The sequence below is a fragment of the Berghia stephanieae genome, chromosome 2, assembly GCF_034508935.2.
Source record: "Berghia stephanieae isolate SIO BIC M18660-M18661 chromosome 2, UCSD_Bste_1.3, whole genome shotgun sequence".
Lineage (NCBI taxonomy): Eukaryota > Metazoa > Mollusca > Gastropoda > Nudibranchia > Aeolidiidae > Berghia > Berghia stephanieae.
In genome coordinates, this window is record NC_088361.1 from 121,819,544 (window position 1) to 121,839,711 (window position 20,168).

A 20,168-nucleotide genomic window follows, 5' to 3' on the forward strand; every position below is an offset into this window, starting at 1 on the left:
CGTAAAACACTTAAAAACAAACAACAAAATTCTAAGGTCTGTGATTTAAAAAAATGAAAAGCAAAGAAACAAACAAACAAGAAAAAAAAAAAAATAAAAAAAGAAACCCCCGAGTTTCATTTTCAAATTTCATATTTTAATTTTTAATATATTCATCCAAAAATTGAATATACATTTACATAAACATATAGAAAAATGACTAGTAGAACGGGGCTGTATCAAGAATCGTAGGCAATTGTTTTAACAGATCATTTCTAATACAAATACAAGTATTCCATCCAAGATTCAATGAATTTGACACAAGCAATTAATTATCAATTAAATTTCATATAAATATCTATTCAAATATCAGCACTCGCCATATTATATCTACAATTCATATGTGGGCCACCGAATCAAAACGGTATTGTGTGGGGTTGATTTAATTGCTAAAAAAAAATGAATTAATAAAGAAAAATATGAAATTCTGATTGAATTTATACATTTTATAGAAATAAATTGATTATATTGTCTTAAAGTGACAGAACCTAAAATCTCATATTTATGGTCATTTTAACTTAAACCAGTTAACTATTCTTCTCGGAAGACACGTATTTAAAACCCGTCTTTCAAATATCAATCGGTTTAAATGACCCTCACTTTGACAAAAACTCTCAAACCTAGCACACCGACTCATTTTTCATGAAAATATGACTTAATCCGGTCCATCAGGCCCTTTCATGGGACCACATAATTTATTACAGTGTCACATTTAGGCACAGCAACTAAAACTTATCTTTACTGAATGTTGAAAGAGGAATTTATTATGATGTTCAATTGTGCACACATAGTCGACACTCATTGAACATCTTATAAATCAATGATCTGGTTAAGCCAACCACGTGACATTCACAAAGACTCGGATTTGATTCTTTAACTTACACAACGTTAGAATGTAGAGAGCGGTGGGGCCTGCCTGAAGCCTGGGATCGTGAAGATACCAACGAAACGGTGAAAATGGAAAGGTTACGGATGGGTACAGTACAGACAATGGGCGCTTCGGATACAAATCCTCCCGTCTGCAAAATAATAAACAAAGGAACGATGAAAACGTTTTAAACGTGCCTTTGTTTGTTTTGCTGATGGAGGGTTAATACCCGAAACATCCCTTATCTGTACTATTCCCATCCCGGAGCCTTTTCATTTTCACCGTTTCGTTAGCGTTAGAATGTAGAAACTTTGAATTATAATAATATTACACATCTGATTTTACGCAGCAACAACAACAACAACAACAATCCCATAAAGAATAATCCATATATATATATATATATATATATATATATATATATATATATATATATATATATATATATATATATATATATATATATATATATATAATATATCAAACAAACTCACTCAAGGTATACAAATTCAGAAAAAGAATCCACAATGAACTCAACGATGAATCAAACAATTTTTAAAGTTATTTCTTATGGCAGTCACAAAATTTGGGAAACGAGAGAGAGAGAGAGAGAGAAGAGAGAGAGAGAGAGAGAGAGAGAGAGAGAGAGAGAGAGAAGAGAGAGAGAGAGAGACTAAATCTAAGGCTTATACACTCATTTTAAAATTATCAACACATACTTATTCAAATTTTACAGATAAGATTGATATATCTATATAAAAAAGAACACAATTCAATTCACAATCTCTCTCTCTCTCTCTCTCTCTCTCTCTCTCTCTCTCTCTCTCTCTCTTCATATATATATATATATATATATATATATATATATATATATATATATATTATGAGTGTTTTTTAAACTGTATTATCAATCTTATTTGTAAAATTTGAATAATTTTGAATAATATTTTCGATAGTAATAAATAATAATTTCCATAATATTTTTCCTTATTCAAACTCCATAGCTTTGAGTTCCTTTTATGAAAAATTGAGTTTCCCGCTTCATATTTGGATTTTGTGGAAAATAAACGTAGCAAGAGATAAACATTCCCTTTCATTCAATGCATTGAAGAGGTAGTTTGTTTTCTACATCTTTAAAATTTAATGCAAAAATTGAAAACCATAAATATAAAAATACACGATAGATATATCTATAAATCATTTAGCACCATTTTACGATTTATCTTACTAATTCCTCTTGAACTTTAGATTTAAATAGAATACTTAAGAACATATTATATTATATATAATTAAAATGCTGCAATTAAGTAAGAGTGTGATTTATTTAGATAATCGTTTTCATTAAATCAGATAATGGATTGTGGTTCATAATACAAAATACAGTAGCTGTTTCTTCGATATGTATTTCAGATTATACTCATTATCATATCTGTACAACTATTCCGAATGAAAAACCTATGAATGATAAGTGGCACTCAACCTAAGCAATAACAAAATCAAATAAAAAAACATAATAAAAAAAAAACAAAAGAAAAAAAAAACCCACAAAAAATAATAACAACGAAAAACAAAGTATAGGAATATATCAATGTATTTTTCCATTTCATTCCTATTATAAAACACTTTTATACAAAAGGAATTTTGATCCAATAAGCGAACGTGCTTTTATCATGAGGGTTAAAATCCATCAATACGATGTCGTTGACATTCAAATGACTTCCGTCTGGAGACAAAACTAGAGTAGCCCAGCATCCCTTGTTTTGGAGGTGTCGAGTAAACGAAAACCTGATCACACCCCCTTAATACGACGGGACAATAAATACATATCATTACATTTGTACAACTTGATCCAGTCTAATGACCAAGAGGTCAATCGAGACACCGACAAGCATCGTTGATAAAGATATCTCCTGGAAATACTGAACCTTGCAAAAAGGCGATGTGTTCTATGGCTGTTATATAGGGCTAATAATTGGCAATATTGTTATATATCACATTGTTATACATCCGGGTTCATAGTTCTCGAATTTTGAAAAACAATTTTTGTATCGCCTGATGGTGATCTCATGTGGTAGATCAAAATACTTATATTATCGTCTTTGCCCACGTAGAAAGTTTACGAAAGTAAAAAAAATATAATTAAAAAAAAATAATAATAATAAAAATAATAATAATTTAAAAAAAGAACAAAAACACATACACACAAAAACAAGAAATTAAAGAAAAAACATTTTAAAAAACAATAAAAAACAACAAAAACCAAACAAAACAACAACAACAAAACACTAAATGGTTAAACGGGTCTGATCGAACCTGGTGCCTTTGAGTCTTTGGCCTCACATTCTGGAAGGGTGTCTTTGCACTCATTATGGATATAAACAGGTAGAGTTACCATACTGAGAAATGTGTATAGTCCACTAAATTCACGCAAAAAAAAAAAAAAAAAAAAAAAAAGAGAGAATACGTTTTCAGTTTTAAGATTCAGGAAAACAATTAAAAGTCCTAAAGCCACTAGCACTAGCATACGCTCTCCTCACCGCTCAAGGCGATCAGTTTCATATCTCGATTTTCTAATTCTAGAGTCAATTGCTGAACTTCCGTTTCCAGTGTGGTGTTTTTCCGTTGCATTTGGACGTAGTTCAATTGTAACTGTTTCTGATATCGAATGACTTTGTTCTTCTCATCCAGCCATTGCTCTTTCTCTTTTTCATGCCGGTCATCCATCCCTAGGACCTGAGTTCTAAGCTCATTTAGCTCTTCTTGGAGAGTTTGTATTGTCTTCTCCCTTTCTCCCATCATCGAAGGCTTCACATTTTCCAGATTGGACACTTCACACAAAGCGTGAGTCTGACTAGAGGTTTCACACATCACGGGTGGATTTTTCAATCTTCCAAGTTCCTCTTTAAGCTTTTCAACTTCTTCCTTGTAAGTGATTAATTCCTTGGCCTTTTCGCCGAGTTCTTTATTCTTCTTTTCCATGTCAACCTGATACGTGTGGAGTTGTGTGTGGAGATTAATCACTTCTTTGTTTTTTATTGCCAATTCTTCGTTGGATTCTGGAGAATCCATGTTTTCTCGGAGCTTCGATTGTAATTCAAGCTGACTGCGTAAGTTCGAAAGTTCCGAATTAGCTTCTTCCAGTTGATTTTTTAAAGAATCACGTTCTCCATTACTCTTTTCTTTCTCTTCTGATAAAGTCTTCTGCTCCTGTTGAAGTTTATAAACCTGCAAAGAAAGAACTTGCTCAGTTTTATAGGATTTCCGGCTTTGAATTTTAAGTTTTCTTTCGTATTCTTCCCTTAAGTCTTGCGTGTCCATTGCCCACGCATTTTTTCTTTCTTCATAAACTTGAAGTATTGCACGTTCGTTTCGATCCATCACTTCGCGTAAAGTGTTTATTTCAGCGTCTTTTTCTCGTAAAATTGCTTCTAGTTCTCCAACGCCGCTATCACTAGGGGACGGTGTTTGTAAAATTCCATCCCCTCCATGGTGCCAACCGCCGCGACTGCTGTTGCTGTTGTTAGCAGCCGTAGGAACCGAATCGGCTCGGTCGCTAGGCCTGGGAGCGAATTCTCCAATGAAACTGTCCTCGGCACAAGAAAGGCGGGAAGATGTGGCAGAAGTGTTGTGGTGGGAATTGGAGGATGCCCCAGATGCATTATGGGAGTTGTTAAAAGACGAAGAATTATTATGATGATTGCGATTATTTAAATGAGAATAGGACGAATTATTGTGGTGGTACGAGTTGGCGGACGTATTATGGGTGGAATTGGTGTTGTTGAGATTATTATTGTGTAGGTGTGAGTTGACGTTTTGGTGAGCGGACGAGGAATTCGTGTTGATGGTGATTGTTCTAAATCCCCCGAGAGGAATTGGAGTATGTTGGGTCAGGTTGTTGGTTTCTTGATGAGAAGATGGCTTACTGCCGGCAGACATTAGGTGTTGGGCTCGTCTTCCAACAACGGATTTTTCTGGGCTGATTCGATGTCCCAGCATGCCTGTACCAAGTTTGACGGCTTGGGGACGAGCTAGGTCGTGTGATAAGGTCACGTGATCGTCTCCTGAAGGATGTCGGGAACTGTGGGGACTCATATTGTTGGCACTGATAGGCTTGAAAGCGATTGGGCGAACCACATTGGGGCCTGGTTTCTGTGAAGAAAATGAAAAATAGAAATAAAATTAATATTAATGGTAATCGTATTTTAACTACCGAACGTTTAATGAATCAACCACAAATTTGGTTTCACTAAAAATCAGTTATTTATACACAATGTGAGGAAAACCGGGCGCATGACAAATTGTGATAAATGTACAGTAACATTCAAGGCATGTAAAAGGGGAAAAAATACATATCAAAAGTTTACTGAGTTTACCTTGCTAACCTTGTAACTTATCGTAGTTAAGAAAGAAAAAAAAGAAGTAAACTTTAACTCTGAACCAATGCCAACAAAGGCCGGCCATTAACCCTCAGAGCTCTGACACCGACACCGCCAAGACACCAAAAAGGCGAATGTCTACTTCACACTTTTCATAATTAAATCACATTACCGGAAGCCCCTTATTATTATTGTCATCTTTAAAACGATAGGATAAAAGGACCGAGCCATACGGAAACAAGAACCAAAGGGCTAAAAGTCTTGAGAGCCTTTTTTCTAGCCCGTTAGGCATGCCTTTGAACACAGCGGCATCAGACAGAGGGCGATTGTATTGGTCTGGTGAGCGAAGAGTCTTTTAAAACCTAGCCTGGGGCGAAACCTTAGGAGTCAAAGCCAGCCGCCCATTGTTGATGTTAAGCCGAGACCAAACCAAACGGCCATGCAGCGGAAAGCAAGCGTAAAATCATTTGACAAATTCGTCTGCTTCAACGTCTGAAAAAAAAGCTGGACGTCTCGTTGTAACTAATTGATAGAGCTCGTTTACGACCTTTTTATGGAACGTATAATAATATAAATGAGAAGTTGCTGAGGGTGGGGTGGGGGAGGGGGTGTGAAAAATTGGAGAAGGAAATTAACCATGAAAAAGAAAAGGGAGAAGGAGAGGAGCAGGAGGAGGAAGAAGAGAAATAAATAGGTAGGAGGGAGATTTTTTAAAAATGTGACAGCAACCTTACCCTAGATGGCAGTAACCCTAACCTTTTACAAGCTTAGGAAATAATATTATGATTTAAAAGACATTCAGCACGTCATTGAAGGTTAAAGGTTAAATGAAAATGCAAAGAACGTCATCGTTTCTTTCTAGATACCAAACATGAAATCCTAGTTTACAGATCGTGAAATCTTTTGGCACATGCAAAAGGACAAAAAGAGTTGTCCTTCAGAGCCATTAGGCCCATGGAACCGGAGTTTATTATCCCGGTTTCTGTAGCGTGAAACGGACCATAGTAATACCTTGCTATACTTTTGATAGGACACTGGTCGATCGCAAAGTACTTTCCACCAGATATAGCAGACCCCGCTACCCAATCAATGCTGGATGGCCAGGGGGGTCAACGACCTGAAGACCATCACGATGAAGCAAAGAAGGTGGATGAAGACCGTCCCATGTGGAAATCTGTGTTGGAAGCACTATACTCCCGAGGGAGTTCAAAGAAATAAGAGTAACGAAAGCCCGTTTCAACCAAATTTACACAGCTCTCTTTCGCTGTATTCATAAATTATTCAATGAATAGCCCAAAACAAAACAGAGATCAGCAGGTCTTAAACTCTCAAACCTGAGACTTCAAAAATAAACGTATCCCTTCATCGATCTCCAAAGTTTGAAAGTTTTTGACAAGATGACGGTCGATCGATATAAGGACGAGTTTTCTGGCCAAATTTTAACGTATTGTTTTTCCAGAGTACGACAGCATTATCCTCAATAAAACATAAACTTAGGCCACGTTGCTTGTATTGTTGACTATAAATTCAATTTGAGATTTTATACAGAGCAATGTCCACTAAACATGCTCAAGGCGCTATACAAGGGGTCCAAAGCCAATAGCGACATTTCACATGTAAAAGACATGACCCTTGGCTAGGCGATATTACAATTTTTCCGAGTGTCACACCACAAGACCACGACTTAGCCGCATTTAAAACGCTTAAATTTAGTTTGTCTTTGTACCGATGGGTCACGTTCTGCGATTACAAGATGTGTGGTTTAATTATTTTTTTTTTTTAGTTTCACGATTTGCCTCTGGTTGGCAGTAAGTAATGGTAAACATGTCATATTAATTCACACACACAAACAAAACGCAACCACACTTGCATTGTTGACTATAAATTCAATTTGAGATTTTATACAGAGCAATGTCCACTAAACATGCTCAAGGCGCTATACAAGGGGTCACAAGCCAATAGCAACACTTCACATGTAATAGACATGACCCTTTGCTAAGGCGATATTATAAATTTTTCGAGTGTCACACCACAAGACCACATAGCCGCATTTAATACGCTATAATTTAGCTTGTCTATGTACCGATGGGTCACGTTCTGCGATTACAAGAGGTGTGGTTTAATTTTTTTTTTTTTTTTTTTTTTTTTTTTTTGGTTTCACGATTTGCCTCTGGTCGGCAGTTAGTAATGGTAAACATGTCATATTAATTCACACACGCACACAAACAAAACGCAACCACATACACACAAGCATTCAACCAAATATAATATAACAACCATATCACGTCGAGAACACACTGATATTTTTCACAAATAGGTTTAAGGAATAAGGAATTTTTATGATCAAGCTCGTGTATAGAAGAATAATGACCTTTTAATCTTCTGGGGCCATTAAAATGTGATAAAGTATCAGAATGCCATTAAATATTAATAACACAGTTACCGGTGGCGAACGATAATATTGTCGCAGATATGGATGACAGTCGCATGCTGTGAGTGATATTAATAAATATCTTTAAAATTTTTAATTTTATTATATTTCTATATAATTTGTAAAATAATAAATTTAAACCTGAACATGTAGTGATTTAAAGACACGATTTTAGGAGTTCCTTTGTCTCGTTAAAAAAACAAAAAAAAAAAATAAAAAAAAAACAAAAAAAAAAAAAAAATAATAATAATAATAATAATAATAATAATAATAATAATAAATAATAATAATAATAATAATAATAATAATAATAATTATTATTATTATTATTATTGTTATTATTATCATTATAATAGAGAAGAGAATAAAAATTTAAAAATAGAAAAATTGAAGAACAATAGATATAGATATAGATTTTTTAAAAGACGATATATTACAGTAGGACAAAAGAGTTGATTTCATTTTCCTTTAGGTTACCTTTTTAATTATTATTTAAAATACAGTAAAACCTTATTAAACTACCGCGTTTTGTCATTTAGCAACAAGGGCGATACAAGGAGTTGGCGGTGTCATAAATTGATTTATATTGCACATAATACGGTGAGTGCTGGCCATTAAACTGTTGGCGCCGGGTGGGTGGGGTGTGGGAAAAGCGATGTTTTACTTAACACTGTATTCTACTCATTCATTGAGTGAAATCATAACATTGCTATCTAAGTCTTATAATAGGGAATGTGCACATACACGTTCAGCTAAAAGTAATTACCAACAGGTGTATAAATTAGTTTTTATAAATAACAATTCAAATGGAACGATGTTTTAAATAGTTTATATACGGATCAATTGCTATCTGAATTAAACGTCAAGAGGTTCAAATTCCATTCTCACATTTAGAACAATACTTGACAAAAATAAAATAAAAAAATATCGGGATATTCGCTTCAACGAACTATAGATAAGGATTTGACGTTTTAAAATATTAAAAAGAAAAAACGGAAGGACAATGGTGCGTGAATGAGGTTTTAACAATAGACCAAGTATTCCGTGAAGGATCGCTTTGTAACCAGATTGAAAATTATCGCACTCGACTAGTATCGGAATCGGAGTCGTGAAATGGCAAGGTTAGCAGGATCGACTACAACTTGATATATTATTATTATTATGCGACCCATCGTGCCGATCCCGAAATGTCGACATCAAAAAGTTGGAAAAAAAATGAGGTTTAAGTCAAAATGAATAGGATTATGACATTAAAGTGTTTTTTGTTTGTTTTGTTTTTAAAAAGTTTTAGAGACAAATTCAAATATCGCCCTCTATAATGAGGACAATCACTTCTACTCGAGTTTTAAAAGTTAGAGCTAAATTTCGATTTTAAGCATCAAGGTTACCCCATTATAACACTATTTTGGGACGACCTGTCACATATTATTATTACCAGTGGAATAATATATGGTTGTAAAAATCAGGTCATGATTGTGGTTGGTTTTGGGGGCATATCCATTCCGAGACCATTTGCCCTCTTGTTCCCATTCTCCGTGCCAAATGTTGACTTGGGATAGTCATTTATGGTCTGTTTTTTTTTCCTTTAAATGCATGTATGTGACTAATGATTTTTGTCTCCATCTCTGGCAGTCCTATCTCAAGTCCTCTTCAAAAAGGACTTCAAATCAAGCTAAATCGAGATCTTATAAAAGGCTTAAACTGTTTCAAGGCCCGCCGCTTCCGCAGCAAATTCTAAATACAAATTCTCTTCTTTAAACAGAAGCGTAAGTGGTAAGATTTTATACACATCGAAGGCTATTCTATAACTAAGGTGATCGAAAATCATCCACTTTCATTGTCTATATCAAACCTCAGCGACTAATTATCCAAAGCCAGCTGTGTGGTAAGCATCGTATTAAAACAATTTAGGTGTGACCAGAATGTCGAATTCAATGAAACTTTAACCCGTTGACTGCCGTACTCTGGAAAAAGTCGTATTTAAAAATTTGGCCAGGAAACTGGTCCTTCAAATATTGATCGATTTAAATGACACTCATCTTGTCAAAAACTCTCAAACCTGGAACTTCAAGGAAGGCAGTGTAGTTGCAACTTGATAACTAAAGGGGGAAAATAACTTGCGTATTATGTTTTGTTGTTTTGTTCGTGGCAAAACGCCCGAGCGGGGACTGACATCAAGACTAATTATAGTATTGTAGTTAGAAAATAAAAGAACACGATGTTTAAACGTTGGGCATGGTCTGAACGTCTTATATTTACGACAGACTAATTAATCTGGCCTTCTGTCTGTCGTGCAGATGGCCAGTGTTAGCGGTTGTTATAGAAGAGATCCATGTTCAGCTTTTTACCAACCCTTATTATATTATTCACTTTTTTTTCTTCTTCTTTGGTTAATAATTTCGGGACCCTAGAAGATCACTACATGGGCCCCGAGAAACGCAATCGATCTGTAAGAAATTAGAACCATTGCCAATTGTTTCAAGGTTTCAAGCGAAAAATGATGGAAGCAAAGAAGCAGTCGATGTATTTATCTCGATCTTTAGACAGTGACACCAAATGCTAGTAAGTCAAGTTGATAATAACGGGGTTGTTCGTAAGAATGATCAAGCTACTATTAAATTTTGTCTATTCAATATTGTGAACAAACCTACAAAGTTTCATTGAGAAAATTGTGATACTGAACAGTCCGAAACTTCTGAGCTGTTTTCATTTTAAATACTTTTTTTTATTTTTGTCAGAATGGTGGCCAATGTCTCGAGCACATGAATTATTACACTGAAAGTTTCCTCAGTTCGTGTACTACTACTACAGTCAAGTTGTTGTTAGAGGAGGACGGCAGTGATGTGGAGCCTCAACTATTTGAAATCAGGTCCAATGGAAACCATATGCCAAGTGGAGGGCTTAACAAAGGTTATAAATCCCAACGTTATCGATGAACAATGGCCAATAGCTCCTTGAAATCAAGCATGAAAGGTGGTGTATATAAGGTGTCTCAACGCTCAGATTCTTATCTTCATGGAGTGGCGAGATACGGTAATGTGGAGTGGTCCATGGTTTTCATTTTCACCTCTGACGTCGGTGCTGGTTGGGCACTTTAAGTGTTTGTTGTAGATTCGATGTCTGAATGGAGAAAATGGGTGTTTGGGCGTTTGAAGAAAATAGAAGGTAACCTCAGCACGAAAACTATGTAGTAGTGGGGGGAAAAACGCCTTTTTACGTTTTAGCCATTTAACGTTTATTTAATTTATCGATAAATTAACATGTCTTGGGTTTAAGAAATTTTGACAAGCCATTTTTACCGATCGATTTATGAAATAAGAGTTTGTGGCCAAACTAAGAGAAATGCTATGGAAGAGTGTAGAGGAGAGACAAGAGAATGAAAGAGAGAGAGAGAGAGAGAGAGAGAGAGAGAGAGAAGAGAGGGAGAGAGAGATAGAGCTAGATAGATAGAGAGAGAGAGAGAGAGATAGAGCTAGATAGATAGATAGATAGATAGATAGATAGAGAGAGAGAGAGAGAGAGAGAGAGAGAAGAGAGGGAGAGAGAGATAGAGCTAGATAGATAGAGAGATAGAGAGATATATAGATAGATAGATAGATAGAGAGAGAGAGAGAGATAGAGAGATAGAGAGATAGATAGATAGATAGATAGATAGATAGATAGATAGATAGAGAGAGAGAGAGAGAGAGAGAGAGAGAGATAGAGAGAGACCGAGAAGGGCAATGACTTCAAATAGATTTTACCAGAAACGTCTTTCCGGTGTGCATTCTACTGACGTTTACGGCTCGTGCGTCACTATCGGGTCATTTCAAACCAAATCACAATAAAATACTTCTTTTTTAAATGGGGGCGGGAGGACGGGGGGGGGGGGGGGGGCAAAAGGTCTGCACTTATCAGTTCATAAAATACTATTTTTTTTTTTAAAAGGGCAAAGGGACAAATTTTTTTAAAAGGATTAGAAATAGATTCCGAAATAGAAGCTGTCAGTTGGCAAAATGTCTTATTCTTTAGAGAAAACTTGAGACACACATAAAGATGTCATATTGACAGGTTGGAGGATTGGCAAAGCGTCCACTGCAGAACTCGTACAAAACACATTTTCAAATTAAAATTTGGCCGGAAAAAAAGATTACTTCAAATATCGATCGATTAAAATAATCCTTAAACTTATCAAAAGTCTAAAACCTGAGACTTAAAATAGAGTCCAAGATTTCAGACTTTTTCAGACTTTATGACGAGTTTACAGTCATCTTAATCAAATGTCATCTTAATCAATCGATATGTGAAGTGAAAGTTGTTTTGGTTTTTGTTTTTGTTTTTTACTTTTATTTTGAAGATAAAAAAAATGTTTTGACAAAGTGGGGCAGGGGAGTCGAAGACTTGACAAGACGAGATCGATATTCATTATTCTCTCTTCAGCTTTCAATCGCCACACCTACTCTTAAACTGTCCTTGGTGAACCCACCTTTATTCTGTCATCGCAGCGTATACGTTGTTCTTGTGTTACTTGAACGTGACGGATTTTTAAAGTACGTAATAATAATACAATAATAATATAAGAAACGATTATTGACCTTGTGAAAAAATGTATTATCGTTATTATTAGTGTTGCGATTTTTTCCCTTCTTATTCGCGCCTGAATTAATTACAGTAAAAATAAAATAATAATTTGAAAAAAAAAGTCTGGCGAAACCGGTTTATGTCCCGGTAACACAGAGAATAAAGAGAGATTAAAGAAAAATAAAATAAGATTTTCCAAATACTTTCTTTAATAATCCTCTATGAAAATGTGTCGTTAGGATCTTTCTTGAGGAAAGACAGGCGTAAACCGAATGTCGAAGCCGAAGCGCACAGTGAATACGTGATATGGCATTTAATTATTTTTTTTTTGCTCAGTGTAAAAATAAAAAACAAAAACAAAAATCCACACCCATAAAAGATAAAAACATAGATAATGAGGCGGCATAAAACCCTCAAGTCTACAGTCGAGACCAAGACAACCAAGGGGTTGTACTAGATATATCAGTACTTCATGTCTACTCAATAGCACGGACCACTTCAGTGCAGGCGTCGATAACCTCAATAAAACTGAGTTCGTGATCAGCCTTCAAATTCAAACCAAATTATAATTGTTATGTGTATCTTCATGGAAAGTCTTGTTAACCTCAATTCCTTTGAGTCGCAACAATGCCCCAATTACGAATTTGTTTACACATGTTAAACAAATTAAATATTATACACTGAGAACACCAGAGAAACCAATGTCGCCGGCACTCGAATCGGTGGCCAACACACATCTCACCCTTGATACAAAATTTCAAAAGTATATAGAGCAATATCCACTAATTTTGCTCAAATGCTTTACCAACAAGGGATACAAGCCAAAGACGAGACATGGCCCCAGTGAGGCGTTATTACATTGCATTTATTATCAATCATCATCATCATCATCATCATCATCATCATCATCATCATCATCATCATCATCATCATCATCATCAAAATTATTATTATTATTATTATTATTATTATTATTATTATTATTATTATTATTATTATTATTATTATTATTAATTATATATATATATATATATATATATATATATATATATATATATATATATATATATATATATATAATAATTTTTATTTTTTATTTATTTAAAAATATTTTTTAAAAAGTCGTCACCACATTGCCAATAAGCAATAATTTGTGAATTCATATTATGGCATATGGATTTCGTATACCCATAGAGGAAGGGTGATTATTATATGTCGCATCGAAATGCGAATGGGAATACGCTTCAACAGTCATGACGTCACTTCCCGCGTAATGACGCACGGTAACTTAGTAACTGGCTCTAAACTCTAAAAATAGAAACAATGGCGGGCGCCCTTATGAAATAGTTCTCCGACGAGCATAAAGGCGTACCCAGAGGGAAAAAAAAACCCTTAATCTGATCATGTTTTGACTTTTACACATTCTGATCACAAGACATATGATAAGTTCTAGCCAGCATGAAGAATAAAAAGTACCGATTTTCTTTGTTTAAAATCACTATGGCCGCCGTTGCTGGGCCACGTGACATCAGACTATTGAATCCAATTGGGAACTGTGGGAAGGGGTTAGCAAGTTAACGATTACGTTCTCAACCTACAACGATCTACGAACAACGAAGAATAAAACGAAGATCTGTCCTCAAAGTCTTAGGACAGATCTCCGTTTTTTTCCTCGTCGTTTGTCGATCGTTGTAGATTTGGAACTTATTTGTTAACTTACTAACGATGCGTGTGTGCATAGCTTGCAGGAATTTTTGTTTGCAGGTCTCATTGTCAACAATATTACATAAATCAATAAAATGTACTAATACGTGTTAATCTGTAAAGCGCCTTAAGCCTATTTGATTAGACTTTGGATCAGATACAAGAAAACGAAACCTTGAGAGGACCTTGGCGAAAGGAAGAGAGAGAGGAAAGATATGGGAGTAGGTGAGATTTTAATCAGATATACGTGAAAATGATTGCAGGAGAATTCGAGAGAAAAATAATGAGAAAAAGAAAAGTGAATGAATAGATAGCTATGGATAAAGATCAGATTTAAAAAGGAGAGGAGAAGTGATGACCGCGTTAAAAAAATGTCTTTAATAAGAACAAAACCTTGTAAAATATTCCCAAGCTTATAATAATATCATTACAAAAACGTCTGAAAAACGAAACAAAACATGGCAAAATACTTCATCAAATTTGATTTGTGCGTTAAGTACACGAACAAAGAAAGTCGGCGGGGCCGTGTTTACTTAACGTGGAAAATGGAAAGAAGGCAAACTGGCAGCGAATGACGGGTGGCCCACCGAGTCTGATGCAGACCACAACACCCTGCAGGTCGCGTCTGATGCAGGCGTAGGGTTAATGTTCTTAACAAGGAAAGACATGACGTTTTAACAGTAAGTAAACACACGTTTCGTCGCTATTTACTGTCATAACGCCAACTGTTTACGCCTGCCCGCAATCCGTGGCCGCAAATTGTGACTATCAAACAATGTTTTCCTTTTGGCGTAAACCCCCAAGAAATGGAAACAGATTCTCATCTTCTTGGTGAACATTATATCATTTTGGAGCATTCGTTCCATAGACAAAAAACAAAACAAAACAATATTATATAATATGGTTCATTGTCTCTTTGCTCATTGTTGACAGTTAAAAAACAAACGTGTTCTAGAATTACATTTGTATGAAGAAACCATGATACAGAAGACAACTACTTTGGGGTAAATGAAATCTGTATTATGCATTAAGTCACAGGTATTAAAATACAGTTTGGACAACTCATCCAGTTACATGACCTACACTGATTTTAGTCGAGAATGTATAAATTACTTTTGATCCAAAATGTCTGTTTATGAAAAATACAGCGCTGCGCACTTAACTGGGAAAAAAAACTCGTACTGTAATTTAAATCTTGCCCAGAAAACCCGTCCTTCAAATATCGTTCGATTAAAATGACCCCCCCCCCCCATGCCAAGATGAGGGTCATTTTAATCAATCGATATTTGAAGGACGTTTTTATTTTTTGGCCAAAGTTTTAAATACGCGTCTTTCCAGAGTGCGACAGTGCATTGGATTTAAGTTGAAAGAAGGTGCGAAGTAGTTTTGGTCCAAAATGGTGGTTTCTGAAAATACAGCACTGTGCGTTTCATATTCCTAGTACCCAGAAAACCTTTCCACATTTACGAGATAATAATATATGTATTCCAAATTCATCACTCTTTTTTGTTTACAGTGAGTGTTATAAATATGCCTCTAATCTATATATACATATATATTTTTGTTGTTGTTGTTGTTGACAAATTAAAAATAACATTTACTATTTCGGGTCTATGCCTACATTTGAATAGATGACCACACGATGACGCTCTAAAGACTAATAAAGTCATCGCTCAACTGACTGCCCCAAACGCTCAGGAGGGCTCATTGCCGGTTAATAATTCGTTTGACGCGGTGATCCCCGTCGCCGCGCATACTGTTTATGGCCACACAGATCTGTGGATAAAAATAATCTTCTATTTTCTTTTAAATCCCCAATATGAAAAAGACAACAAGCTAACTTTTCACCAGACCAGCATTTAAGCTCCCCCCCCCCTCCCCCCTCCCGTCACTCTACATGAGTTGCCACTAATCTATCGATCCGCCAAACTGCGGTCCGTGCGGTTCACTGGAGAGTTACATAGGGGGAAAAAAAAACAAAAAAACACGTTCGTCGTTTTCAGTCTGTAGTCCTCAATAAAGGTCGGTAATGGACAGAGGTTGCGTGACACAATAGTCACCGATCCAGGGTGATTGGCCTGTCCCTGAACTATACAGTGAGTACTATTATTAATGCCACACATGGCACTCACCGCTTAGAGGAGTATGTCGCGTAAATGCAAATAAAAATATGTTTAAGTGAAACACAATAAAGTGAGAAATAAATGTAATTTTCCATTAAAAAATTAATGTAAATGTTTTAAAATTCTAAATAGCCTATAATTTAGTCTTTATGATTTTTAAAAAATCCTTCGCAACTCATGATTCAAGACATATGACAAATCAACATAAAAAAAGATTTCGTCTTTAAGTTCCAATAAATGGACATCGGTAAATAGGGATATTCTCATCCTTCTACATTATAATATTATATATAGTATGCAATGAAACGCGCAGCAGCATCTCGGCTGTCCGGGTAGTAATGTTATACCAACTGTAGCCGTTCATGACACACTACCACGCACAACCATCACGACAGCAAGCAAGCTCACTCATCAATGATGTATGGACAGTGCTGGTCATTTAGATCTAATTAGGTCTAGACAGGAGAGTAGAGAGGCATTGTAGTATTAGCTGGGAGAACTTAAGAGGGATGAAAAAATGCAAATCGGATACAACACGACAGACAGAGCCTTACTGTCCAATGGACAGGACGAGGTAATTCATAATGATGACACTGTGTTCGGATGTCTGGATGCCAAAATATGAACACAGTTTAAACGGTAGGATACTTCCTTTATAAGTATTGGGCAAAAATGAGTATGGCAACTTCATAAAATATCAAAATGTTTGGCAATAAACGTCTCGGGGTCCAGCCCTTCTTCTACCGTAGAGGAAAGCAATAAAACGGTAAAACAATATACGTAAAATCTGGAAATACTCGTATGATTGAAGTGGTCTTTCCTATTAAAAAAAACAACAACCCAATCTATCACCAAACAACCGAAATGCCTACTTACTTACTCCTCTCTCTCTCTCTCTCTCTCTCTCTCTCTCTCTCTCTCTCTCTCTCTCTTCTTCAATATATATATATATATATATATATATATATATATAATATATATATATATCGCTCTCTCTCTCTCTCACTCTCTCTCTCTGCCTCTTCCTCTTCTCTTTCTCTCTCTCTTCCATTTTCGCCCCCTCCCCCCTTTCCACTCTCCACCATTTTCACCCCCCCCCCCATCTCCCAAAACAATTGATCTTACATTTTTATTATTGTATGATGCCACAAAACATCAAATGAATATCCACTTAACTAATCAAAATCACAGACTACCCTAATGAATCAACTGACAACTCATTCACTCACCGTCATAAGACCTCGGAAATGCTGTGGATTGGAAACTCGATCTAACATGTCCGAGCTGCCTCTAGAAGACATGGGTGGTGACGCCAATCCCTCGTTTCCCATTGGCTGATGAACTTGATGATGATGGTGATGATGATGATGATGAGGATTGGCAGAGCTAGCCTCATTGTGATCGTAAGGCCACACACGTGGTAGTTTGGCACCAGCATTGAAATTGTAACTGCTCCCAGCAAAACTCGAAACATTGCTATTATCCAACAGTAAGGGGGTTCGCAGTTCGGCGTGGAATGAGTCGTGGTCACTTGGCCAATCCAATTCCTGGGAGGAGTCCAGGTTATGAAGGTCCATGATGGCGTAGGGCTTAATGCCCGGTACGCCAGACGGGGACAAGGGGGATCGGGGGTTTTGAGGGTACTCTAGCATGGGTACCGCTTCTTCCTCCATAGTTAAAGCAGGCATTTGCTGGGATGATTCAGCGTTGATGGAGTTACAATGACTCAACACGTGCATTAGTTTTGAGTTAAAAATAACATTCACTGCTTGCTTAACCCTTTACTTGAATCGACAGAATATGGGCCCAATTCAAATGACGTTAAATTTAGATTTTATCATAGAAATATTTGGTTAAAGTATATCATCTCTAAGAATTGCACAATGATAGATTTACGTCCTTCCTTCGTATAATCCATTCCAACGAGAACCAATTACATCCGTCAGAATTCAGAATTCTATTAACCATGTCCCTTGTTTGGTAACCAAAAAGAAATTACTTCTAATTACCAAAAAATTAAAGAATACAATGTTTTTGAACTGTTTTAAGTACTGTCGTGAAATTCTCTCAAGGTTCTCATCATGACACTGTAAAAACATTGATTAAAAACAACATAAAATAAACCTCCACACCAGCGGATGTATTATTAGAACCAAAATTTAACTTATTTAGTCATCCGTATTATTATGTCAAAATAGAAAAAAAAATCATGTCGCGAGCAATATAGATTTAATTTTAATTTTTGAAATTTTTTTTTTTGGACGTAAAGAAATTGCACTGGAAAAAAAAAGAATAATTTATTGCTTTTACGTAGGAAACTGATAGAGAAGATTAACAGACACACACACACACACACACACACACACACACACAAACACACACACAAGAAAGACGAGAAACGGCTATTTTAGAGATCACTCACAACTACAAAAGACGTCTAACTTCTACGTCATGGCACAAGACCGAAGGGCTAGAGCTCAGGTGGTCGCTGGTTCGGATAAGTAAGAGATCACTTACTTTACTAATTTTGTAAAAAGAACCGCATTACGTCCACGACATATCTAATATCCTTCATAGTTTATAACTTGCATCCCCTTTCACTATTTATTTGTCAACAAACCAGATGACGATTTCAATCTCAACACACAACACAATACATTCATTATCTGATTAACTACACAGAGTGGATGACCTCATCAAGAAACTGTAGGATACAGCCGTACATTTATAAAACGCCCCCCCCCCACCCCCTCCATTTTTTTTGTTTTGGCAAGAATAAAATGACATCATAATATGTGAACCTCCGTTTCAAAGCGGCGTTTTGTCGGGATAAACCAGGTGTTGGAAATCGAATTTTTGCCACATATAATATGAAACTTGGGGCTAATTTCTATTCTTCGTGGTCCAGAATAAACACAATGTCTTACTTTGCAAAAGGCCCGATGTTTGTATTAATTTTTATATCTTATTAACATTTCAATTCTAAATTCACTTTTCGGGATCTCATTCATCTCGACATAATACCGTTTGGAGTCGGTGGGCCACATATTACATATCGATAGATTAAAATAACCCGAAGCCTGTAAAAATTGGGAGGATTTATTTGAAGTATCGCCAGGTTTATGATTTTTTATTCTTTTTTACATGATTGGGATTATCTGGATATAGACATGTCTGCGATCTAGATATTTGTATCATATTAAGAAAATCGAATAAGTCCGAAGTGCAGCTTCGAGGTTTGTCACCAACAGTTGCTTGCGTGAACCAGAATGCCTTAACACTGAGGCCTGACATTTTTGCAGTGGAAAACACTAGAGTAAGCGACATTGACACAATAATGGACAAAGTCACATTGACACAATAATGGAGAAAGTCACCAAATTTTGTATAAAATCTGCAGTGATGGGTAATTTACCTCTTGTAGATAAAGACATTGAACTTGAAAAAGAGGGGATTAATTCTAAAGATATTAAATACTCTCTCTCTCTCTCTATCTATCTATCTATCTATCTATCTATCTCTCTCCTTTATGTTTTTCTCTATCTCTTTCCCTTTTTCTCATTCTCATCCTCTTTGATAAAAGAGGTGATTATGGAGTCTGTAATAAATAATCACCCATCCTCTTCCCGCCTCTCTCTATGTATGTTTCTACATCTCTCTCTCTCTCTCTCTCTCTCTCTCTCTCTCTCTCTCTCTCTCATCCTTGATGAAAGAGGTTATTAAGTTCAGACTGTAGTTATAAATAATTGGAGCTATCACGAATTGAAAGAAACTTAATCTTCGCCGTTAAGGTTTAAAACACTGTCGTTCGGTTTTGACAATCCAAGGTAGATAATTTAGTGCGTCCAATAGTAATATATTGAAGCATTGCGCGGTATTGCTGGCCGTTTTCGGACCTTGGATAAGGAGGTTTATTGGTCAGTTTTATGGTGGGCAAACATCACAGGGAACAAGGGAGGACTGATTGCCATGAAAGACGCTTAAAACTCGGTTTTCTTCGTAAGATGAAGAGAACAGGCTATGTCGGCTGTAACAATAATGTTTCGATCTCAAGTCTATTGAAGAAA

At 35.9% G+C, this 20,168-nt stretch overlaps 1 protein-coding gene across 2 annotated transcripts in view; it reads right to left on the reverse strand.

The window, feature by feature from the left end:
- Window positions 1–1,802: 1,802 nt before the first annotated feature.
- The window catches only part of LOC144966464 (uncharacterized), a 122,540-nt gene continuing 104,174 nt past the window's right edge, over window positions 1,803–20,168 (reverse strand). For both annotated transcript variants that reach the window (XM_078903030.1, XM_078903029.1), the window contains exon 3: window positions 1,803–5,056. In XM_078903030.1, the coding sequence (XP_078759156.1) occupies window positions 3,425–5,056 (1,632 nt within the window). In that variant the 3' untranslated portion in view covers window positions 1,803–3,424. The remainder of the gene's footprint in view (window positions 5,057–20,168) is intronic.